The 19610-nt window shown below is 39.6% G+C and overlaps 1 protein-coding gene and 1 non-coding gene across 6 annotated transcripts in view; both read right to left on the minus strand.

Moving 5' to 3' along the window:
* RIPOR2 (RHO family interacting cell polarization regulator 2) overlaps nucleotides 1-19610 on the minus strand; it is a 93686-nt gene that overhangs the window by 50559 nt on the left and 23517 nt on the right. For all 5 annotated transcript variants that reach the window (XM_059938039.1, XM_059938040.1, XM_059938043.1 and 2 more), the window contains exon 2: nucleotides 2473-2599. In XM_059938039.1, coding sequence (XP_059794022.1) covers nucleotides 2473-2573 — 101 coding nt within the window. In that variant the 5' untranslated portion in view covers nucleotides 2574-2599. The remainder of the gene's footprint in view (nucleotides 1-2472; nucleotides 2600-19610) is intronic.
* LOC132375543 (U6 spliceosomal RNA) lies at nucleotides 15770-15876 on the minus strand. The gene has a single exon (XR_009506087.1). It is a non-coding gene; the product is annotated as a U6 spliceosomal RNA (small nuclear RNA).

Consider the following 19610-nt stretch of genomic DNA (forward strand, 5'->3'; position numbering starts at 1 on the left):
AACTCAACATCCCTATTAGTGGCAGGGAGGCAGCCTACAGTGGTAAGATGGACACCTGGTAACTTAAACCCAAACTACTGATTTGATTAGGAAGCTCAGAGGCCGGACTACTCACTGACCCAGCTGCTGAGTGGAAAGCCGTGACCTCTGAGTCTGGTAGGTGTCTGCTGCGCACCTTCCAGGTTAATTCTTACTTTCCTCTGCCATTACCGTGTGCACCAAAGGGGACAATACAGGTCAAAGCACATAAGACCCCTAAGAATGTAAGATCTTTATCATGTCAGAAAAACTGATGAACTTTATTCCATGTTACCTATTTCACTACCTGTGTTCTCTTTCTTGAGTTCCTCTAAGTCCTATTTTAGATGAGGGGAGATACTAGGGAAACTGAAGACTAACATTCCCAAGCTTGTGTCTGAAAGACATCTGCTCCCCAGAGTCAGTCTGCAGAGTCAGTCTTTATCGATTACGTAACTTCATACCAAAAATAATCTCCCAAATCTGGATACAACGGAATGTGCTTCAAAAAGGGGTGCGGGGTGATTTCAAACTCTATTACAAAGCTATAGTAATTAAAACAGTATGGTATTGGCATAAAAACAGACACATAGATCAATGAATAGAGAGCCCAGAAATAAACCCACTCATATATGGTCAGTTAATTTACGACAAAGGAGCCAATAATACGCAATGGGGAGAAGACAGTCTCTTCAATAAATGGTGCTGGAAAAACTGGACAGCTACATGCAAAAGAATAAAACTAGACCCTCTCTTACACCATATAAAAAATTAACTCAAAATGGATTAAAGACTTGAATGTAAGACTTGAAACCATAAAACTCCTAAAAGAAAACATAGGTAGTAAGACACAGGTCTTGGCTATGATTTTTTTGAATATGATACTGAAAGCAAAAGCAACAAAAGCAAAATTATACAAGTAAGACTACATCAAACTAAAAAATAAAAAGCTTCTGCAAAGCAAAGTAAACCATCAACAAAATAAAAAGGCAACCTACTAAATGGGAGGAAATATTTGCAAATCATATCTGATACGGAGTTAATATCCAAAATATATAAAGAACTCATACAACTCAATAACAAAAACCAAACAACCCAGTTAAAAAATGGGCAGAAGATCTGAACAGACACATATCCAAAGAAGACATACAAATGGCCAAAGGGTACGTGAAAAGATGCTCAACAGCATTAATCATCATGGAAGTGCAAATCAAAACCACAATGGGATATCACCTCACCCCTGTTAGAATGGCTATTATCAAAAAGACAAGAAATAACATGTGTTGGCAGGTATGTGGAGAAAAGGGAACCTTTGTGCACTGTTGCTTGGAATGTAAATTGGTGCAGCCCCTATGGAAGACAGTACAGAAGTTCTTCAAAAAATTAAAAATAGAACTACCATATGATCTGGCAATTCCACTTCTGAGTATTTATCCAAAGACAATGAAAACATGAACTCAAAAAGATATCTGCACCCCCATGTTCATTGTAGCACTACTTACCATAGCCAAGATTTATGGAAACAACTTAAGTGTCCAATGAATGGATGAATAAAGAAATTGTGATATATATATATTATATATATATATGTATGGCTGAATAATATTCCATTGTATATAGGAATATTACTCAGCCATAAAAAAGAATGAAATCTTGCCATTTGTGACAACATGGAAAGAACTCGAGGGCATCATATTTAAGTGAAGTAAGTCAGACAAAGACAAATACTGTACAATCTCTCATACATGGAATCTAAAAGAAAAACAACAAAAAGCCAAGCTCATAGATATTGGTGACTGTCAGAGGCAGGGAGCGTGGGCGGGATAGAAGAAATGGGTGAAGGGGGTCAAAAGGTTAAAAAAAAAAAGGTAGCAATTCAAATTAGGGGGAAAAAGACTACAATACATGGTGTTACAATGGATATATATAAAAAGCCTTTATTGTTCTGTAAGAAAATATGTAAACATCCACCCCCAAAATAGGCAATGGATGTGAATGCACTGGTTATTCCCAAAATAAATACAAAACACAAGTAAACTTATGAAAGCACATTTAACCTCGTTAGGGATGACATAAAAGACTGGAAAAGATTTTTAGAAAATGCTCAGGATCAACAGATGTGTGGATAAAGGTAAATCTGTTGTTACTGGTTAGAGGATAAATGGGTTCGAACATTTGGAGGCACTCTGGCAATAGGCATCAAAAGATCTGAAAGAAATGGGGTGGGGGTAGGGAGAGCTATACATGTGTATTGCTAGCTTGTCCTAAATCTTCTTTGAAGGAGGAATTCTAAATGATAGAAATTTGGGGAACATTACATCTTTTTCATGAAAGAGATGAAAATAACACAGGTGTGTGTTTTGACAAGGCCACATGCACGCGGACCCTCTTCAGAGCACCAAGGCTCACATCCCTCTCAAGCTGCGTCCCAGGAGAGAACCACACACAACTTGCCTGGATCGCCTCTCCTGAAGGCCACTGAACCCCGCAAAGGACTGGCTCCTGATGATCCCATTGGGCCCTCCAGGCGAGAAGGACTGGGATCCTACCAACATGATTTCTGGGAGTCTGGCTGGTAGTCCTATAAGACAACAGAAAGATTAAGGCAAATTACAGGCGGGTTCAAACAGAAAACACGCTAAGCTTGTCAACGATAATAGGAGGTGACATGAGGAAAGGTGAGTCATGAGGCCATTAGATGCCTGTAAGATTTCTTTCCTACGACATGTTCTTTTTAAGCCAAAGGGTTCAGCTCTCAGGTGAACCTGAAGAAACACATGAAGATGTAAATAAATATAAATTACACACCATTATCAGTTACTTTAGGGTTCCTTCAGGGATTATTTTTTTAAACAAGGTTCAACCATACCTTCAAAATATGCAAAAACTTTGGAATGTTTCCCTCCATTTAGGACAACAATAGCAACAGCAAAAGCACACAAATAGGCCAAGTCAAGTTTCAGATAGGTTCTGCATGACGTTCAAAACACAGTCCAGTCTTAGGGTGGAATTCTACACTTAGAAGTCACAAGGCTAAAAACACTAGGTTTCTTGAGAGATGAACTTACTTAAACTTGTTCTCCCTTTTTCTACCCTTAAGTATATTTTGAAAGATAAGATCGTGCCGCTCTTGTGGCAGTGAGAAAAAAGAAGAGCACAGAGAGCGCTCACAGAAGTAGTGATAATCTAGGTTATGATAAGAAGGCAAGAGAAGAGGCAAGAAAGGTAAAGGGGAAAATACAGCAGAAGGCACACACCCCATTTCAGTCGCTAGCTCACCTTTTATAAAGACTCATCACCACTGACCAAGACGCGTTGTCAAAATACAACTTCAGCTGGACAGAAGCCCAAGGTTAGTTCCCCCAAAGGACTGCCCTAGAACAGTTAGGTAATTCTATTCCCTTTAGATCAGGAAAAGTCAAAGCACATACCATTGTCTTAGCAGGTAACCTCAGTCCAGAGAGGGGGACGGGCTAGCAGGAGAAAGGGGACACAGCCGCTGTCCAGACTAAAGACTTCCAAACTGGGCAGACACTAATAGCATCAATAGTCGCCCTTTAAAAACCCAGCAAACTAGCAAGCAAGCAAGCAAAGCTAAAAAACAGCAGCAAGACACTCTTGTAGTCCATCTAGATGTAATGGAAAAGCCAACTTCACTGGGCCCTACTCAAAGCTATTGGAAGCAGCTCAGCCAAGGGAGGAGGTCTGAGTGAGTTACTTCCCCAGAGAGAGAACAAACAGCCCCCTTCCCCATGAGGCTGCAGGTTTCTAAATCCCCTCCTCCCCACCCACCCCAGGAGAAAGCAGCTCTGAGGAAGCAAGCATGCACTCTCGCAGGGTACAGGCGCTGACTCACTTGGCAAGAGGCTTTGCAATGAGCAACAGGTTGGTCTTTGATCTGGGTAGGACAGGAATCCCACCCAATCCAGCTAGGGATGGGGACAGGGAGGCTTAAGCTTTGGAACATTCTCTAGAATTTTAAAAGTAATGACGTAGAAGTATGCATGTGCAATAACATTAATATCTAGTGCACGAATGGCAGGACAAAATGCAGTGCAAATAAGACTCCTTCTGGTTACTTCCCCCCCACCCCCAAGTTTCAAAAATAACCATGATTCACATAAATCCTTAATGAGGTTCTCTTAAGTGTTCTTTGTTGCTTACTAAGCAGTCTGTCTAGTTCTCATTAAAAACACCTTCTTAGGTTCATAAAGCATGCCTGTGCTATCTTTGTATCACATGCAAACGTAGCAAGTATCAAGAAAACGTAATAAATATCAAGAAAAAGATCCAGAAAATTTAATAAATATCAGGAAAACATGTTCTTTCTGTGCTCAATAATTTTATAACCTAAAACTCACCTCAAAGGCTCAATTTGGCAAATTTAATTAGTATTGTATCTCATTTTGTAAATTATTGTTCAACAGGTCTGTTGCATCATGGCGTTCTTTGGTCACAGGGAAAAGACTTAAAGTATCTGAACTATTTTAACTGCGTTATTGTCTTGTACTTCCTAGAGGTTATGCTTTTAAACCAAAAAGATTTTTTTCTCTTATCCACTGGATCAGTAGTTTCACATACTCCCAGGCATTCTGACTTAACTAGTATGGACCTGAGTATTGGGATTTTGAAAAGGACCCCAGATGGTTCTGATGCTCAGCCTAGAAAAGAAAAAAAGGATGATGCTGAATTGGTTGAAAATGTTCAAACTTCAGTTACAATCATCTGCTACAATTTCTCAAATGTCCAACTTTTAAAAAGTCTTAAATAAGCCTCTCTTTGCAAAGTTTAAATGTTAGATGAATTAAACATTAGAACTGGATAGTGAAATAATTTTCCTTCTTCTCCTTTTTCAGTAATAGGTAAGAAAGCTTCTTGAGAACAAAACAAATGTTTGTCCTGGATTCTGAGTTTGTAAATTGCTTCGGGATGGATAAAATCCTCAGACGCTTTTCATTACATTTACGTGTTGAATGGATGCCCGCTGGGAACAGGAAGGGGGGTAAGTGGTTTTGCCTGTCTGGTCTTAGAAATGATCATTATCTATCAGAAAAGAATTCGACTGATAGCTGGCTTAGGCTGAGATCTCTATCCTGCCATCAATTCCCCTAGAGGCTGGCTCACTGCCTAAGGAGAGTCATAAAATAAGTTTGAGGGCCTCTGCACAAGGTCAGGCTCTTGGAGAAAAGGAGTAGGTTGGGAGAGGGAAGAGCAGGTGGGTTGAAGGATAAGAGTATGCAAAGCACCTCCCCGCCCACACCCCTAACTCTGAAGTAGGGGTGACAGTTCTTTGCTACTACTCTTCCAATGGCCTCAGCCATTCCCCAGTGGCTAGTTATCCTGCAACTCTGTTATCATCTTCTTGACGACACCACTCCCACCTCTTGGAGCCCTAAGTCTTCAAGCTGCTCCCTGGCTTCCTAGAATCTCACAGACCTGCTTTCTTCCAGCAAAACTACCCTTAAAGCTACATTACTCATTTTCAGGCTTTAAGGACTTCAAACTGGTTCCTTGTTATTTGCATTTTAGTAGCAGATGCTTCTTTGAACCTTTACCTAAAGAAAGGACTGAAGTAGAATTGCAGTATCACTGCTGGTAGGTGTATAAAGTGGTACCGAAAGTTTGGAAGACAACTAGGTAGTATCTACTATTTAAAATGTAAAACATCCTGTAATATGTCACATCTACTCTTTGCTATCTCCTGTGGAGAAATACTCAAGTTCACAAAAAGTTATATACAGGGATATTCACGACAGTTAATGTAACAGCGGAAAAACGGAAATGATGTAAATGTTAATCATTACAGGAATGGTTAATACACTATGGCATAACCATAGCAGTTAAAAACAATATGCCGGGCTTCCCTGGTGGCGCAGTGGTTGAGAATCTGCCTGCCGGTGCAGGGGATACGGGTTCGAGCCCTGGTCTGGGAGGATCCCATATGCCGCGGAGCAACTGGGCCCGTGAGCCACAATTACTGAGCCTGCGCGTCTGGAGCCTGTGCTCCGCAACAAGAGAGGCCACGATAATGAGAGGCCCGCGCACCGCGATGAAGAATGGCCCCCACTTGCCGCAACTAGAGAAAGCCCTCACACAGAAACGAAGACCCAACACAGCCATAAAAATAAATAAATAAATAAACCCAAAGTTTAAAAAAAAAAAAAAAAAAACAATATGCCCACATAGAAAGATCCACCCCCACCACCCGCCCGGCCGAGGACAAATTGCAGAACAAAATAGAGTATGATACCAGGAATGTTGAAAACAAAATATAAAATTATGTACATGAATAGAAAAGTTCTGAAAGTATACACAGTCTATGAAGAGGTGGGATTGAGTAGTAGTCAGAAACATTTTAATTTTTTCTATATTGTTTGAGTTTTTATAAAGGAAATGGATTTATGTATGATTGATATGATGCAAAATTCTTTTTTGAAACTGCAGACATTTGGAGTTGTCTAGAGTTGGGACTGGAGAGGAGAGAGAGCTCACATACAAGAACATATAAGATAGCTTTGATGGGTAACGGCTATATTTATATAGTTTATATTTGTAAGTCCTGAAGAGGAGAAATATAATTCCTAAGAAATAATGTATTAGGTTTCATAAATTCTGATTACACTAGAATAATTCAGATTCCCCAGTGAAGTTCCCATTATGAGCTCTGAGCTATGTACCAACTTCTTTATTTTCATCTGAAGGATTTTTAGAGATGGTACCGTACTCCTGGTAGGACGCACTATACCCAATACGTATTGTCAAGGTTCATCAAATACCATATCTAATAAGCACGAAATTCCACATAAAACCACAAATCCTTCTTTGGCTGCTGCTACTTGAAACTCCTGGCTCTTTGAAAACTGTTTCCAGTCCCTAAGTTATTGACTTCTCACCTGGTCTTTCTGAAAATGCCAGCAGAACTAACATTCATTTTTGCACATTAAATCCCAGAAAGGTCTCAAATCTTAGGCAAACGATAAAGCTGCTGTGCTTTGTTCCTTACTTTGTTTTGTCCCAGGAGGCCCAGGCTGTAACACCGGGTGGCCACCCCTGCCCTGCCATTCCCACAGTCCCTGGGAAGAACGGAGTCTTTCTGGAAAGAATCCCCAGCACCTTGACTAAGAGTTGAACAAACCCTACCATTCTGAGCCGAGTCTCTTAGCACAGAAGCCAGAAAGTCACAGTTGTTTCTCTTCTCGGCTCTTCATACAGTGAAAACCGCTGCCTTCTCCCTGGCTATGCAGTGCTAAGATCCAACTGAACACATACTGGAGTCTTTCGAAATAAAAATGAGTATAGGATTTCATGTGTTCTGATATGACACGGTGATACAAGTACACCAGGCCTTGGTGGGTACCATGAGCCACCAGCCGACCGGAAGTTCCTAGTTTGTTTAAATTAGAAGGTAGCTTATCAAATCAGCAGGCAGTTTGGAAACAGCACTGAGCCTGGTTGGAGATGGCAGGGTCTGGGGAGGGGGCTGAGGCAGATTAAAAAAAGATCAAGGGTCAAGAGGTCCCCCTTCATCCCACCAGGTCTCATGCCTTGTTTAGATCAGAAATAAAAGGTACAATATGAGTGCAGTTCAGAGGGGGGAAATAGCCAGTGACCTGGAGAACACAGAGATAACCTGATTCTTAAGAATAAACAAATGAAGGATAGAAGTCAACCTTGGAGGGTTGCTTGGAAGACAGCAATGAAGGGCACCCATCACACTGCAGGGCTGTGAACCAGACCCTACAATGCAGCTCCTGAGAGTGTTACCAGTAGAAGTAGTAAAAATGGAAGAAAAATGCTTTCAAAGTTCAGTCTAGGTGACAGGTCCATTTCCCATTACATTTTTATAAACTGGTATTCTGGCTTAAACTTTCTTGTAAATTTGATTAGCCTGAGTTAGCAAGCTTCTCTCCCCAAATGTGAACAATTCCTCTCGGGGAACCCCAAGGTTAGGTAAGACAGGCCAGCCTCCTTTCATCACTTCTTGGGCATTAATCTCCAAACTGATGAGTTCACAGTAGAAGTGTTAGAGGCATTGATTAACTGATATGGTAACTGGACAAAGCAACCAGTCAGCTAGAAGGAATGTTAATATTGATCGTTAGAGTTAAATATACTAAGACTTATGAAAGCAAATAGGAATCATTAGGTTATTTTTAGTTTTTTCCAAGCATAAAAGCACTCTGCTGTATTAGGAAAATACAGAGAAGCAGAAAGAAGTCAGGGCAGGGAGGGGGAGGGAAGAACCATATTGTTTTCTAGTACCCAACAATAACCACCAGCAGAATTTTGGTGCACGTAATTTTCTTCAACTCTTCCCTTTCCGCATAAAACATAAGAATTTTGAGCACAATGCATGCTAAATTTTGTATCCTGCTTTTTCTATCATATTCTTGTTTGAAAAAATTAATTAATTAATTTATTTATTTTTGGCTACGTTGGGTCTTTGTTGCTGTTCGTGGGCTTTCTCTGTCGAGAGAAGGGGCTACTCTTCACTGCGGTGCACGGGCTTCTCACTGCAGTGGCTTCCCTTGTTGCAGAGCACGGGCTCTAGGCGTGTGGGCTTCAATAGTTGCAGCACACAGGCTCAGTAGTTGTGGCGCATTGGCTTAGTTGCTCCGCGGCATGTGGGATCTTCCCGGACCGGGGATTGAACCTGTGTCCCCTGCATTGGCAGGCGGATTCTTAACCACTGCGCCACCAAGGAAGTCCCTACCATATTCTTTTTTTAGAGGTATGTTGAGGGGTTTATAAATTAGCTTTTTTCTTCAACCACCTTTAAGAGGGTACTTACGTCTACCCCACATTCCACGTGCTACCTTGGATAATAAAAGGGAATCCATACAGTCTACATTATATATGCCTTTTATTTCTGATTTTAAGGTATGGTCAAAAGCAAAGAGGACCCTTGTCAGGATGACACCTGGGCCTCTCTATGGGAGACGGGGGAGTAGATTAGCATTTGTACATGCTGGAGTTGCAGGACATCAAACATTATGAAATTTAAAAAACAACAACACAACAGCTGACATCACTGTCTTAATCCTGGAAGAGCAAGGTTTTTATGGTGTTTTCCTTTTTTTCATTTAACCAAATTCTCTAATATAGAACGCAAACAGGTAATTCTGGAAGACCCCCACTATGGACAGAAAATAGAACAGACATCTGTGATTTCTGAATGAAGTTAGTAAGGACATCTCAGTTCTCACCAAAGCATTTGTCGTGGAGTGAAAATGTTGACTTAGAAATCAATAGTTGCATAGCTACAAAGCTACGCCATCTCCACGTTAGACTGAGACCAACCCTCTGAGATAAGGCAATGGCCACTAGGGCAGTTGGCAGGTTGCTGGAGTGACAATGCTGGCAAAAGTAGACAATTCTACAGTCAACCCAAATGTTGGCCTGGTGCCAGGGATGGGAGCAGGCAAAGGACCATGAGAGAACTTTTGGGGGTGGGGCTGGAAGTGTTCTAAAACTGTGTTGTGGTGATTGTTGCACAACTGTATACATTTACTAAAACTCAAACTGTACATTTAAGATGAATTAATTTTACGATATATGAGATTTACATCAATAGAGCTGTCGGAAAATCACTATCAATTTCCAGAAAAAGTCATCATTCCTTCTGCAAGAGGAAGTGCCAAGGAATCAGGACCTGAAAGGGAAAAGCTCGATCAACAAGCAACCACCTGAGAGTTGAATATTTTCGTGATTTGATCCTTTTCCCCATCAACACCACGTAAGCTGCAGCACACTGGCCCCACTGTACTTTCTGAGTCATTTCTTCCTGTCTGCTTTGTGTTCCTCCACTCTCCTCTCCTTAACAGTGCCATCCTGTTTATGCACCTCCACATCTTGGTCAAGGGTAGAAGTACAATTCAGTTGTCTGAAAGAGGCATGTGGGTCAGATGTAAATAGCCTGCTATGCTAAATGATTATTTAAGATGAATCCTAAAAATAGGTGTCTGCTTATTATATGGTTGCAAGGTACCTATTACAGAACAGTTGACTAATCTTAAAAAGAGTGGATATATTTAAGTCACGGGCTTTTTTTTTTTTTTTTTTGGAGTGTACTGCCTTAAAATAAATCAAGGCAAGGCTAATATTTGCTTCTCAGTTGTCAGCTTTGTTTGCTAACCAAACAATAAATACATGCGTGAGATATTACATTGACTGAGACAAGTGATGTGAACGGATGAAAAAACTTACAAAGTAACATAGACTCACTCCTCAGTGAGAGATGGAAGAACCAAGCTCAGGTGTTCTTACTGGCCTCTTGGGCACATACTAAACTTGCTGAAGCTCAAATTTGGTATCTAGAGAATGAGAGTAGTTAATTCCTCCCCATTTTAATAGACAAGCATTGTAAGGTTCAACTGAGATCAAAGCATCCTTCCATCTTACAATCGTGAGGCTACTTGGACATCTTCTAACCTGACTTCCCACCAGCCCTATAGACGGTAAGACTTCTGCTTAAAAACATACAGAAAACGAGGAAGTGCTTTATAAAAAGTAAGGTGCTTGAGAAATACAAAGATTGTGATAACGAAGACTGAGGTTCAACTAACATGGAAGAAAAGAAACTCATTTTCAGAATCTCTGGAAACTGATATCAATGGTTTTCTTTCCATATTTTCTAAGACACCTCAATCAACACAATTATTAAGTACATATTATCGGCTCATCATTGGCAGGATGCTATATGGTGCCCAAGATCCAAAAAGAACCAAAGACTGATCTCTGCTATAAACAGTTTTAATAATTTAATGGGAGAAGAAAATATGACTGTACATAAAGCCGTTGGGAGATCACTTCCGATGTAAGAAATATGTAAGAAATAACACACAGTGAAATTTTAAGTGATGTCTATTTCTCAGTGCTCCAAGGAAAGCAGTAAAGCTGAGATGATTAGAATGTGGACTCCCAAGTCAGACAAATCTGGGCTCCATTTGGGGGCTACAGTTTACAGCTGTTTGAACTTATGCAGGTTACTTAACCTCTGTGAATCCCAGTTTCCTCATTTGTATAAAAGCACTAACACTTCAGAGGATTTTTGAGGTGCAAATGAGTTAGTATACTCAATACCTGGTATGTGGTAAGTGCTTAATACAATTTAAAATAATAGAGTTCTCTCAATGGAGAGGGAGATAAATGAGACAGGTACAGCCAGGAAGTTTCATAGAGAAGATAAAACGTTGGCTACATCCGGAAGAATGGATGTGATCTGAACAGATGAAATCAAGGGAAGCCAGAAACTAGCATCTTTGTGAACATAGCAATTTTTAGGTAATTAAAAAGCAGAACTACTTTAAATACTGGCTGATAAAAACTAAAACCATGGGTACTTTGGAAGCCCAGTTCAAAAACCAATTATGGTTTTGTTTTTGTTTTTTTGAAATAATTGGAAGCTTACAGAAAAGTTTCAAGAAAAGAACAAAAAGCTCTCATACATCTTTCATCCAGATTCACCATTTGTTGAAATCTGTCACGTTTTACTCTGTCGTCTCCCCCCATACACACATACCCATTACTACTTCCTGAATCATTTGAGAGCAACTTGCATATACATATTTATATATATATTTGTTCCTCCCCATTGAGCAATTTGCAGATATGATGCGTCAATGTGTATATCTTAAAGACGTGGTCATTCACTTACATAATTGCAGTACAATTATCAACATAGGAAATTTAACATCAGTACGATACTATTATCTAATGTACAGACCTTATTCAAATTTTACAAATGGTCCCAATAATGTTTGGTATACTGTCCCTCCACCCCCACCCACATGCTAGGAGCCAACCCAGGATCATGCACTGCCTCTCTTGAAATATGCCTTTAGTCTCCTTTAAACTGGGATGGTTCCTTGTCCTTTCTTTGTCTTTTGTGACTTGGACATTTTCACAGAGTACAGACCAGTTGTTCTATAGAACGTTCCTTAGTTTGGGTTTGTCTGATGTTGTCTCATAATTAGGCTTAGGCTATGCATTTTTGGGAGTGACATCACATAAGTGATATTGTTGTCCTTCTGAAGGTACTGCATCAGAAGGCACAAGAAATCACTTGGTCCTGTTACTAGTGATGTTAACTTTGATTACTTGGTTAAGGTGTTGTTGGACAGTTTCTCCCCTGGAAAGTTTCTATTTTTGCCTTTGCAACTGGTAAGTGGTTAGTAAGGAGGTACTTTGGGGCTATGCAAATATCTTGTTTCTTTAACCCAGAAGTTTTAGCATCCACTGATAATTTTTGCCCAAATCAATTATTATTATGATGGTGGCAAAATGGTACTCTTTGAACTCAATCATTGTTTTCTACTGTAAGAGCTTTCTTGAATCCTTTTATTTATTTGTTTTTATTTATTTTCAGGACTGTCAGCATAGATTCATGGATTCTTATTTTATTCAATGGGTTTGATCCATGACTATCATTTGATGCAAAAGCCAACTGTTTCTTGAAGCATTTTCTGAGCAGATCAACCAGCTCAACCAGAGGGATCTTGCCTTGTGAACCACAAAACTTCCAACTATTTTTTGTTGTTGCACTTCTATTTTATTTATTTATTTTTTGTTTTCAAAGCTTGGGTTTTATTTTATTTTTTTGATTTTTTAAAATAAATTTTTATTGGAGTAGAGTTGATTTACAATGCTGTGTTAGTTGCTGCTATACAACAAAGTGAATCAGTTATACATATACATATATCCACTCTTTTTTAGATTCTTTTCCCATATAGGTCAGTACAGAGTATTGAACAGAGTTCCCTGTGCTATACAGTAGGTTCTTATTAGTTATCTATTTTATATATAGTAGTGTTTATATGTCAATCCCAATCTCCCAATTCATCCCTCCCCCCCTTTCCCTCTTGGTAACTATAAGTTTGTTTTCTACATCTGTGACTCTATTTCTGACAAAACTTCCAATTATTCATGGGAATTAACATACTCAGGGGCTCAGTGTATTATAATTATCTCCCTGAATGTTTCATCTCTTTAATAAGCTACAAACTTCTTGAGTGTAGGTACCACCTGTCTGTACCAACTTCTTTCATGCTCAATACAGGGTAGAATAGAAAAGCATTGTCTCTGGAGGCAGGCTAACCCCAGGGTTCACCCAAGTTCTCTCTGAGCTCCAATTTTTCTTGTCAATAAAATGAGTATAATAAGACCTAAGTCACCAATGTTATTGCAAGGAGAAAATGAGAAAACATATGTAAAAATCTTAGTGTGGAGTAATGGTCTTTTCTACTAACTAGAATGTGCCCTTTGAAGATATATCTGGCTTTTATCCATCAAATAGAATGCACTAACTATAAAACCATACATACTTTACAGGTGAAGAGATATACAGAAATAAAGTAATTTGACATTACTGCTCTCCTCTTTCTTTTTCTTTTATTCCCCCTCTAAGCAATGACAGCAGAGAACTGTGAAGCTATGTTAAGGGTCTGGCTGAACCATCTGAAGAGTAAAGAAGAAACGTTAATTGCATGTCTACTCACTGGGACAGTCAGTTGTAGGAACTTCTAGATAACTGACACCATTTCAGCCTGGGGAAAATGAAAACTCGACTTCAATATTCTTCCATTCTGGTGGATTAAATAAATGCAGGGAGAAGCAGCTGGCCTCACGATAATTAGAAGAGAAATGACTCAGGACATAAAACTCACTTAAATGTCAAGAGGGGTTGAATGGATTTTGACTAATGTTGTTATAACTCATTTTAAAATGCAAAGCCTAGAACACTTGGAGACCCTCATTTGGTGCAAACTAGACATCAAAACAGGACCAACTGTTTCCTGGTTCGAAGGAAAAAGCATTTTGCACTTATTACCTAATTTTTTTTAAAACCTATTCAAAACCATGTACATCAAAAGGGAAAATTTCTTGGAAACATGGTCCTCATAGACAGCTTGGCTGATCCTGCTGAGAAAAAAATACACCCACCACAAATCCTCATTATTTGATCATCAGATTCAAAAACAACACTCCAACATAGAAGAAAATGGTCCCATGCCTGGTGTTATCAACTCCTTCAGGCTTTTCTTGCATGTAGCCTGTTTACCCCTAGAGCTTGGCAACTCATTTCTAGCTAATGGTGATTGTTGCTTCTTTACTTCAAAACAGCATCAAAATGACACCGACATCTTCTATTGTTATTTGACTTTACTGAAATTACCATTTTTAAAAGCTCATATTTTTAATCGTTTTCACTAGAATGGAGCTACATCTTTGGACATCTTAAAGAGAAAAAAAATCCTTAGGTCCTGGAAGAATGTACCCAACAGTGTGCTGGGAAGCATAATCATGCACCATGTACTATTTCCTTGCCCAGCATGGGTGACCAACACTGGTATTCATTTGCGGGCATGAGAGTCAGGCAGAAAATGGAATTGAACCTTATAATTAAGCTACATGGTGCAGTTCATCTCAGAGAAAGGATAAGAAATTATCTTAACGCTTTTCAGATATGGCCTATATAATCAAACAAATAGATTCTTCTTATGGTCAATTAATTTATTTCTGGCCATCCGAGCAATTAAATTGAATTGATGGAGGACTGACAATTTTATGTGATGGCAAATATAGCTAAAGATACCGACTCAATTATGGTAATGTCATTTGATCACAGCCTTCGTTTGCACTAGGAGGTTACAGTTAAGCCCTTGCTTAGGTAAAGCAATGGACTTAAAACTAAGGCAGTCTTTTCAAAGTTAAGTTATACTTGTCATTTTATTCCTGTTGTTATGACAACACTTTTAAAAGCAGCACTTCAAATGCTTAGCATTCAGGCATCTTATTATAGACTTGAATATAATATATGAGGGTATAAAGTGCAGCTCGTAGGGGTTTTAAAGGGGCCAAGGGATGCAGGGTTAGAACACCTGGATGCCTTTTCAGCTTTGGCCCCTGGAGCTCCTTAACTTGGCTTTTTCTACTAAAAAAAAAAAAAAAAAAAAGAAGTGAGGGCTCATCCAGAGGAGGGAAGATGAAAGTATTTATGTGGGAAGATATGCATTATTATTCACAGTCTCTGTTCTGATTCTCTTGATTACAGCCTGCGTCATGCAGTTTTTAGAAGTCTGTAAATGATGGCGTGTGCTGATCAACTTCAGGTGCTTATTGTTAGCAATTGGAATGATTCGTTTATGTAACTGTAACTTTATAGAAAGACTTCTCATAACGCAGACTTATTATGAAAATTAATAATCGATATTTGGGAGACTGGGATTGACACATATACATTATTGATACTATGTATAAAATAGACAACTGATGGGAACATACTGTATAGCACAGGGAACTCTACCTAATGCACTGCGGCAACCTAAATGGGAGGGAAGTCCAAAAGGGAGGGGATATCTGTATGTGTATGGCTGATTCATTCTGTTGTGCAGTGGAGGCTAACACAACATTGTAAAGCAACCATACTCCAATAAAAATTAATTTTAAAAAATTGATAAAGGGATAGTGGTATTGGAGTGAATCTACTACATGAAGCAATGACCTGTTGTGTTTGCACTACAGTCTGATGAAAGCACAAAAATGTTTGTTAAATCTTATGTTGTAAGTTTTTCAATTGAAGTATAGTTGATTTATTAAAATATTGTGTTAGTTTCAGGTGTACAGCAACGTGATTCAGTTATACATATATTTTTTCAGATTATTTTCTGTTATAAGTTATTATAAGATATTGAATATAGTTCCCTGTGTTATACAGTAAATCTTTATTGCTTATCTATTTTATGTATAATAGAAAAATACAGAACGCTTCACAAATTTGCATGTGATCCTTGCACAGGGGCCGTGCTAATCTTCTCAGTCTTGTTCCAATTTTAGTATATGTGTTGCCGAAGTGAGCACTAATTTTTTGTTGTTGTTGTTGTTGTTTTTTAAGCAACACACAAATAAAAAGATGTTTTTATTGAGGAAATGAGCTAGTTGAATGCTGGCACTTTCCAATCATTATGTACTAATAGGGGGAAATTTATCTGTCTTGTTAATTCTCTCTGCCTTAAAGTAAATTTCTCTGATAATTTTACCTTGGTCTCCTTAGACCTGTGGCGTTCTGTCTGAAGTCACGTGAATTATTACTAAACAAAGTAGAGGTGATAAAAAAAGGAGAATGCAAACGATAACATTTCAGAAAAACTCAGTGTCAGAAAGTTACTCCGTGGTGCAAATAGAATAAGGCTGTGTATGAATGTGCCATCACATGCCAGCAGTTTCAAAGCTGAGTGGTTTCCCAGAGGCCTGTACACGTGTTCTCTGAATGGTAATTTTTGCAAATTAAACTGCTATAATAGGGATAGTGGTTTCATTACTGGTCCTTGCTGCTGCATACCAAGAAGGTGGTCATATTAACAACATCTGCTGAGTTATTTTTGTTTGTCAAAACCAAATAATTTATAACCAGAATGCAAAGCAGTTAGGTATAGCGATGTGCAAATACCTAGATTATCAACAAAGCAGGATTATGTTCCTTTTTATGGTACGCCAAGGGCGTAAAATAATTTCTTACTATCCCTTGCTCTGTCCAGAGGATTTGAAGCTGTAGAAACAGGAGAGAAGCAAAAAGTCCATTTAATCCTTAGCTTCAAGTACAATTTAGTGCAAAGAAAGAACAAATGTTTATGGATCCCACACTGGACCCATCAACATATGGCAAATTCCCAACAGCAAAGACAAAAGAATACATTACGGGCTTATTTGTACACATGTGAAATGCCGTATTACTTGGATTCTGAGCCCGGAGGCACTGGCAGGAAGCTTCCCCTCTCAGATGCCCACATAACTCCTAAAATCACACCGAGCGCCCACTCGACTAGCAAATTAACTTCTGCTCTTAGCTGTCTGTGACCCTTTGCCCATTCATGCCCTTAGCCAATCTACCTAGAGGGGAGTCAGATCCATTTTTATAGAGCAGGAAAAAGAGGGGTTGGAAGACTTTTCCCAAGACAACCTGTCTCCCCTACCACGCCACTCCATCACCTGACTCTCGCCAGTTTCAACCCTGTTCTAGGCCATTCCCTGTGAATTCACTCCATCCTCTGGGTCACAGTAGAATTGTTTGAAGGGATACTTTTTATCTTCTGGGACTCAAATCTCACTCTGAAATGCTAGGCTTTCTTTTGGCTCTGTGCTTTAAATTTTGTCTCTGGTCACTAGTGAGAAAGTGGTTTTCATTCATTTCCTTGGGTCCTTAGCCACTGTCTCCACCACGCCACCCATCTGGTCAGCCTGGGCGAAGTTATAAAAAGTAGAGTGAGAGCTAGTGATTCTTTGGTCAGCCTGGGAGAAATAAAGCAGGTAACAGGCTTTCTCTGGACAGATCTTCTCAGGGCTTCAGACTCCCTACTCATCAAATCATTTATTCATGGGAAAAAAGGGAGGAGGAAGGACAAGAGACTCAAAAGACATACCGTCCTGATGCAACGTGTGGACCCTGTTTTAATCATGATGACAAACCTAATGAAAAAAGTCATTTTTGAGACACTTGGGACATTTTAATATGGATTAGATATTAGACGATACTAAGGAAATATCACTCATTTTGCTAGGTGCAAAATGGAATTAGGATCATGCAGGAAAATGTCCACACTTTTGAGATGCCCACGGAAGCTTGTAGGATTGAAATGACATACGGTCTAGATTTACTTTAAGATGCTTCAATAACAACAATAACAAAAGGGATGGATGAAGCAAGTGTGGAAAATTGTTGACAATCGTTCCACTCGGTGATGGGTTTTTAGGAATTTGTTATCCCATTTTCTTTATATACATGCATATTTGAACATTTTAATTTATTGGATGTCTACTGGCCCAGTGCTGATATAAGAAGGCAATCCCAAATAGCGTATGGGTGTCAGGGCCCGCATCTAGCACGAAGCAGGCAAGTATAGTGTCAGAGACAGTAATTCTTAACCTTCACCCGCTTTACGGAGCACTTTAGAACACAGTGAAGGTAAGGATGGGAGATGTAGGATGAATGCAGTACATGATAATCCCTGGCCTCCTCGAATCTCGGTGCAGGTAAAGATGAGGTCATAGAGAAGGGAAATTTGTCTATTCTCTCTAGAAGGAGAGGGAGATTTGGTTTAGCCTTTTTCCTTGGTGAGTCGACCCAATCCCACTTCGAAGCAAACAAGAAGCCTATAATTTGACCACATTGGTGGTCAAATTAACTGGCTTTAATAAGTTCCAGATCCACCTAATTTTCCATTCCTCCCAGACCAACGTCTGTGTAAACACAGAAACCCCCAAGCTGGGACCATCTCTCTTGGGCATGGAGCAGATTAACAGGGAAAGAAACCGTGTGGTCAGGGGGCCTCAGATTTTGCCTCTGTCCTCTGGCTTGTAGGGAGAAGCTCGTGGGAATATCCTGAGGCTTTCACCATGGACAAGGGCACAGAGGGGTCTAAGGCAGTCAGGACTTGAGAAACAAATGCATACTTTGAAAAAACTGGCAGCACTGAGCTTGGTAGCATTAGTCATGTAAAAATGAAAAGATGAAATAATCTCTGTGTAGGGAAGTTAGGTGTTCAAGCCAATTGACAGAGGCCTTATCCACCATATGGAGCATCCAAAGAATTTAGTACCTGATGCTAAATTTAGAAGACTTTGGAATAGGCGACCCTTTGGGGAATAAAAATAAACAGAATGGTGCATCTTTTGGTGGCCACACAGCTGTCTGTAGTATCACCTAATGAGGAGACTCATAATAACATTTCATGTTTGCAGATTGCTCTTTTCCAAATGCTTTGACATCTGTATCTTGACAGCAACCCTGTAAATTAGGTAGGACAATTACCGTGATTCCTAGGTCAGGAAATTGACCTGTAGACAACTGTTCCAACAAGGCTGTTGGCAGAACTAGAACTAGAATTGGAGTTTCTACCACCCACATGTGGTCTTGCTTCTACTCATCTCTATTTTCCTTTAGCTGAGAAAGCAGAACTCCTCCTCTAGTTTTCTTTGCCTGTTTCTTTTTCTTTTCTTTTTTTTAAAATTTGGCCGCGCTGCGGGGCTTGCAGGATCTTAGTTCCCCGACCAGGGACTGAACCCACACCCTTGGCAGTGAGAGCGCAGAGTCCTAACCACTGGACCGCCAGGGAATTCCCTTCTTTGCCTGCTTCTTAATGTGACTTTCCTTCAACTTGGAGCGGAGGGTCACCAGTACTCAGAATGCCCTGTGGCCCCAAAGACATCATTGATCAGTTCTGATCAGGTGCTCAGAGGGTTCAGGAACAACTGATCTTTGTCTCACTGTCACTCTCCTTGCTTTTTATTTTCTTATTCCATAACCATTCCCCACAGTGAGATGCTCATTATAACATAGAATAACATAGTGTAACAATAATAACAGCATTTTAGATTCAACAAAAATAAATGGGTAATCCTTGCTGTTCAGGAGTAATGCCTTGTACCTTAAACTCCTGTGGCTAAATCCAGAAAGTTCAGTTTTGACTAAACCCAGAACTGAATTATTGGGTTTATTTGAAGATATTTACCACATTAGAATAAATATTTAACCTATATCTCAGCCTCTGCACCTTCCTATTGATATAACTATCAATAACATCTAGAAAGAGCCTAAT

Source organism: Balaenoptera ricei, chromosome 11 (genome assembly GCF_028023285.1).
Source record: "Balaenoptera ricei isolate mBalRic1 chromosome 11, mBalRic1.hap2, whole genome shotgun sequence".
NCBI lineage: Eukaryota > Metazoa > Chordata > Mammalia > Artiodactyla > Balaenopteridae > Balaenoptera > Balaenoptera ricei.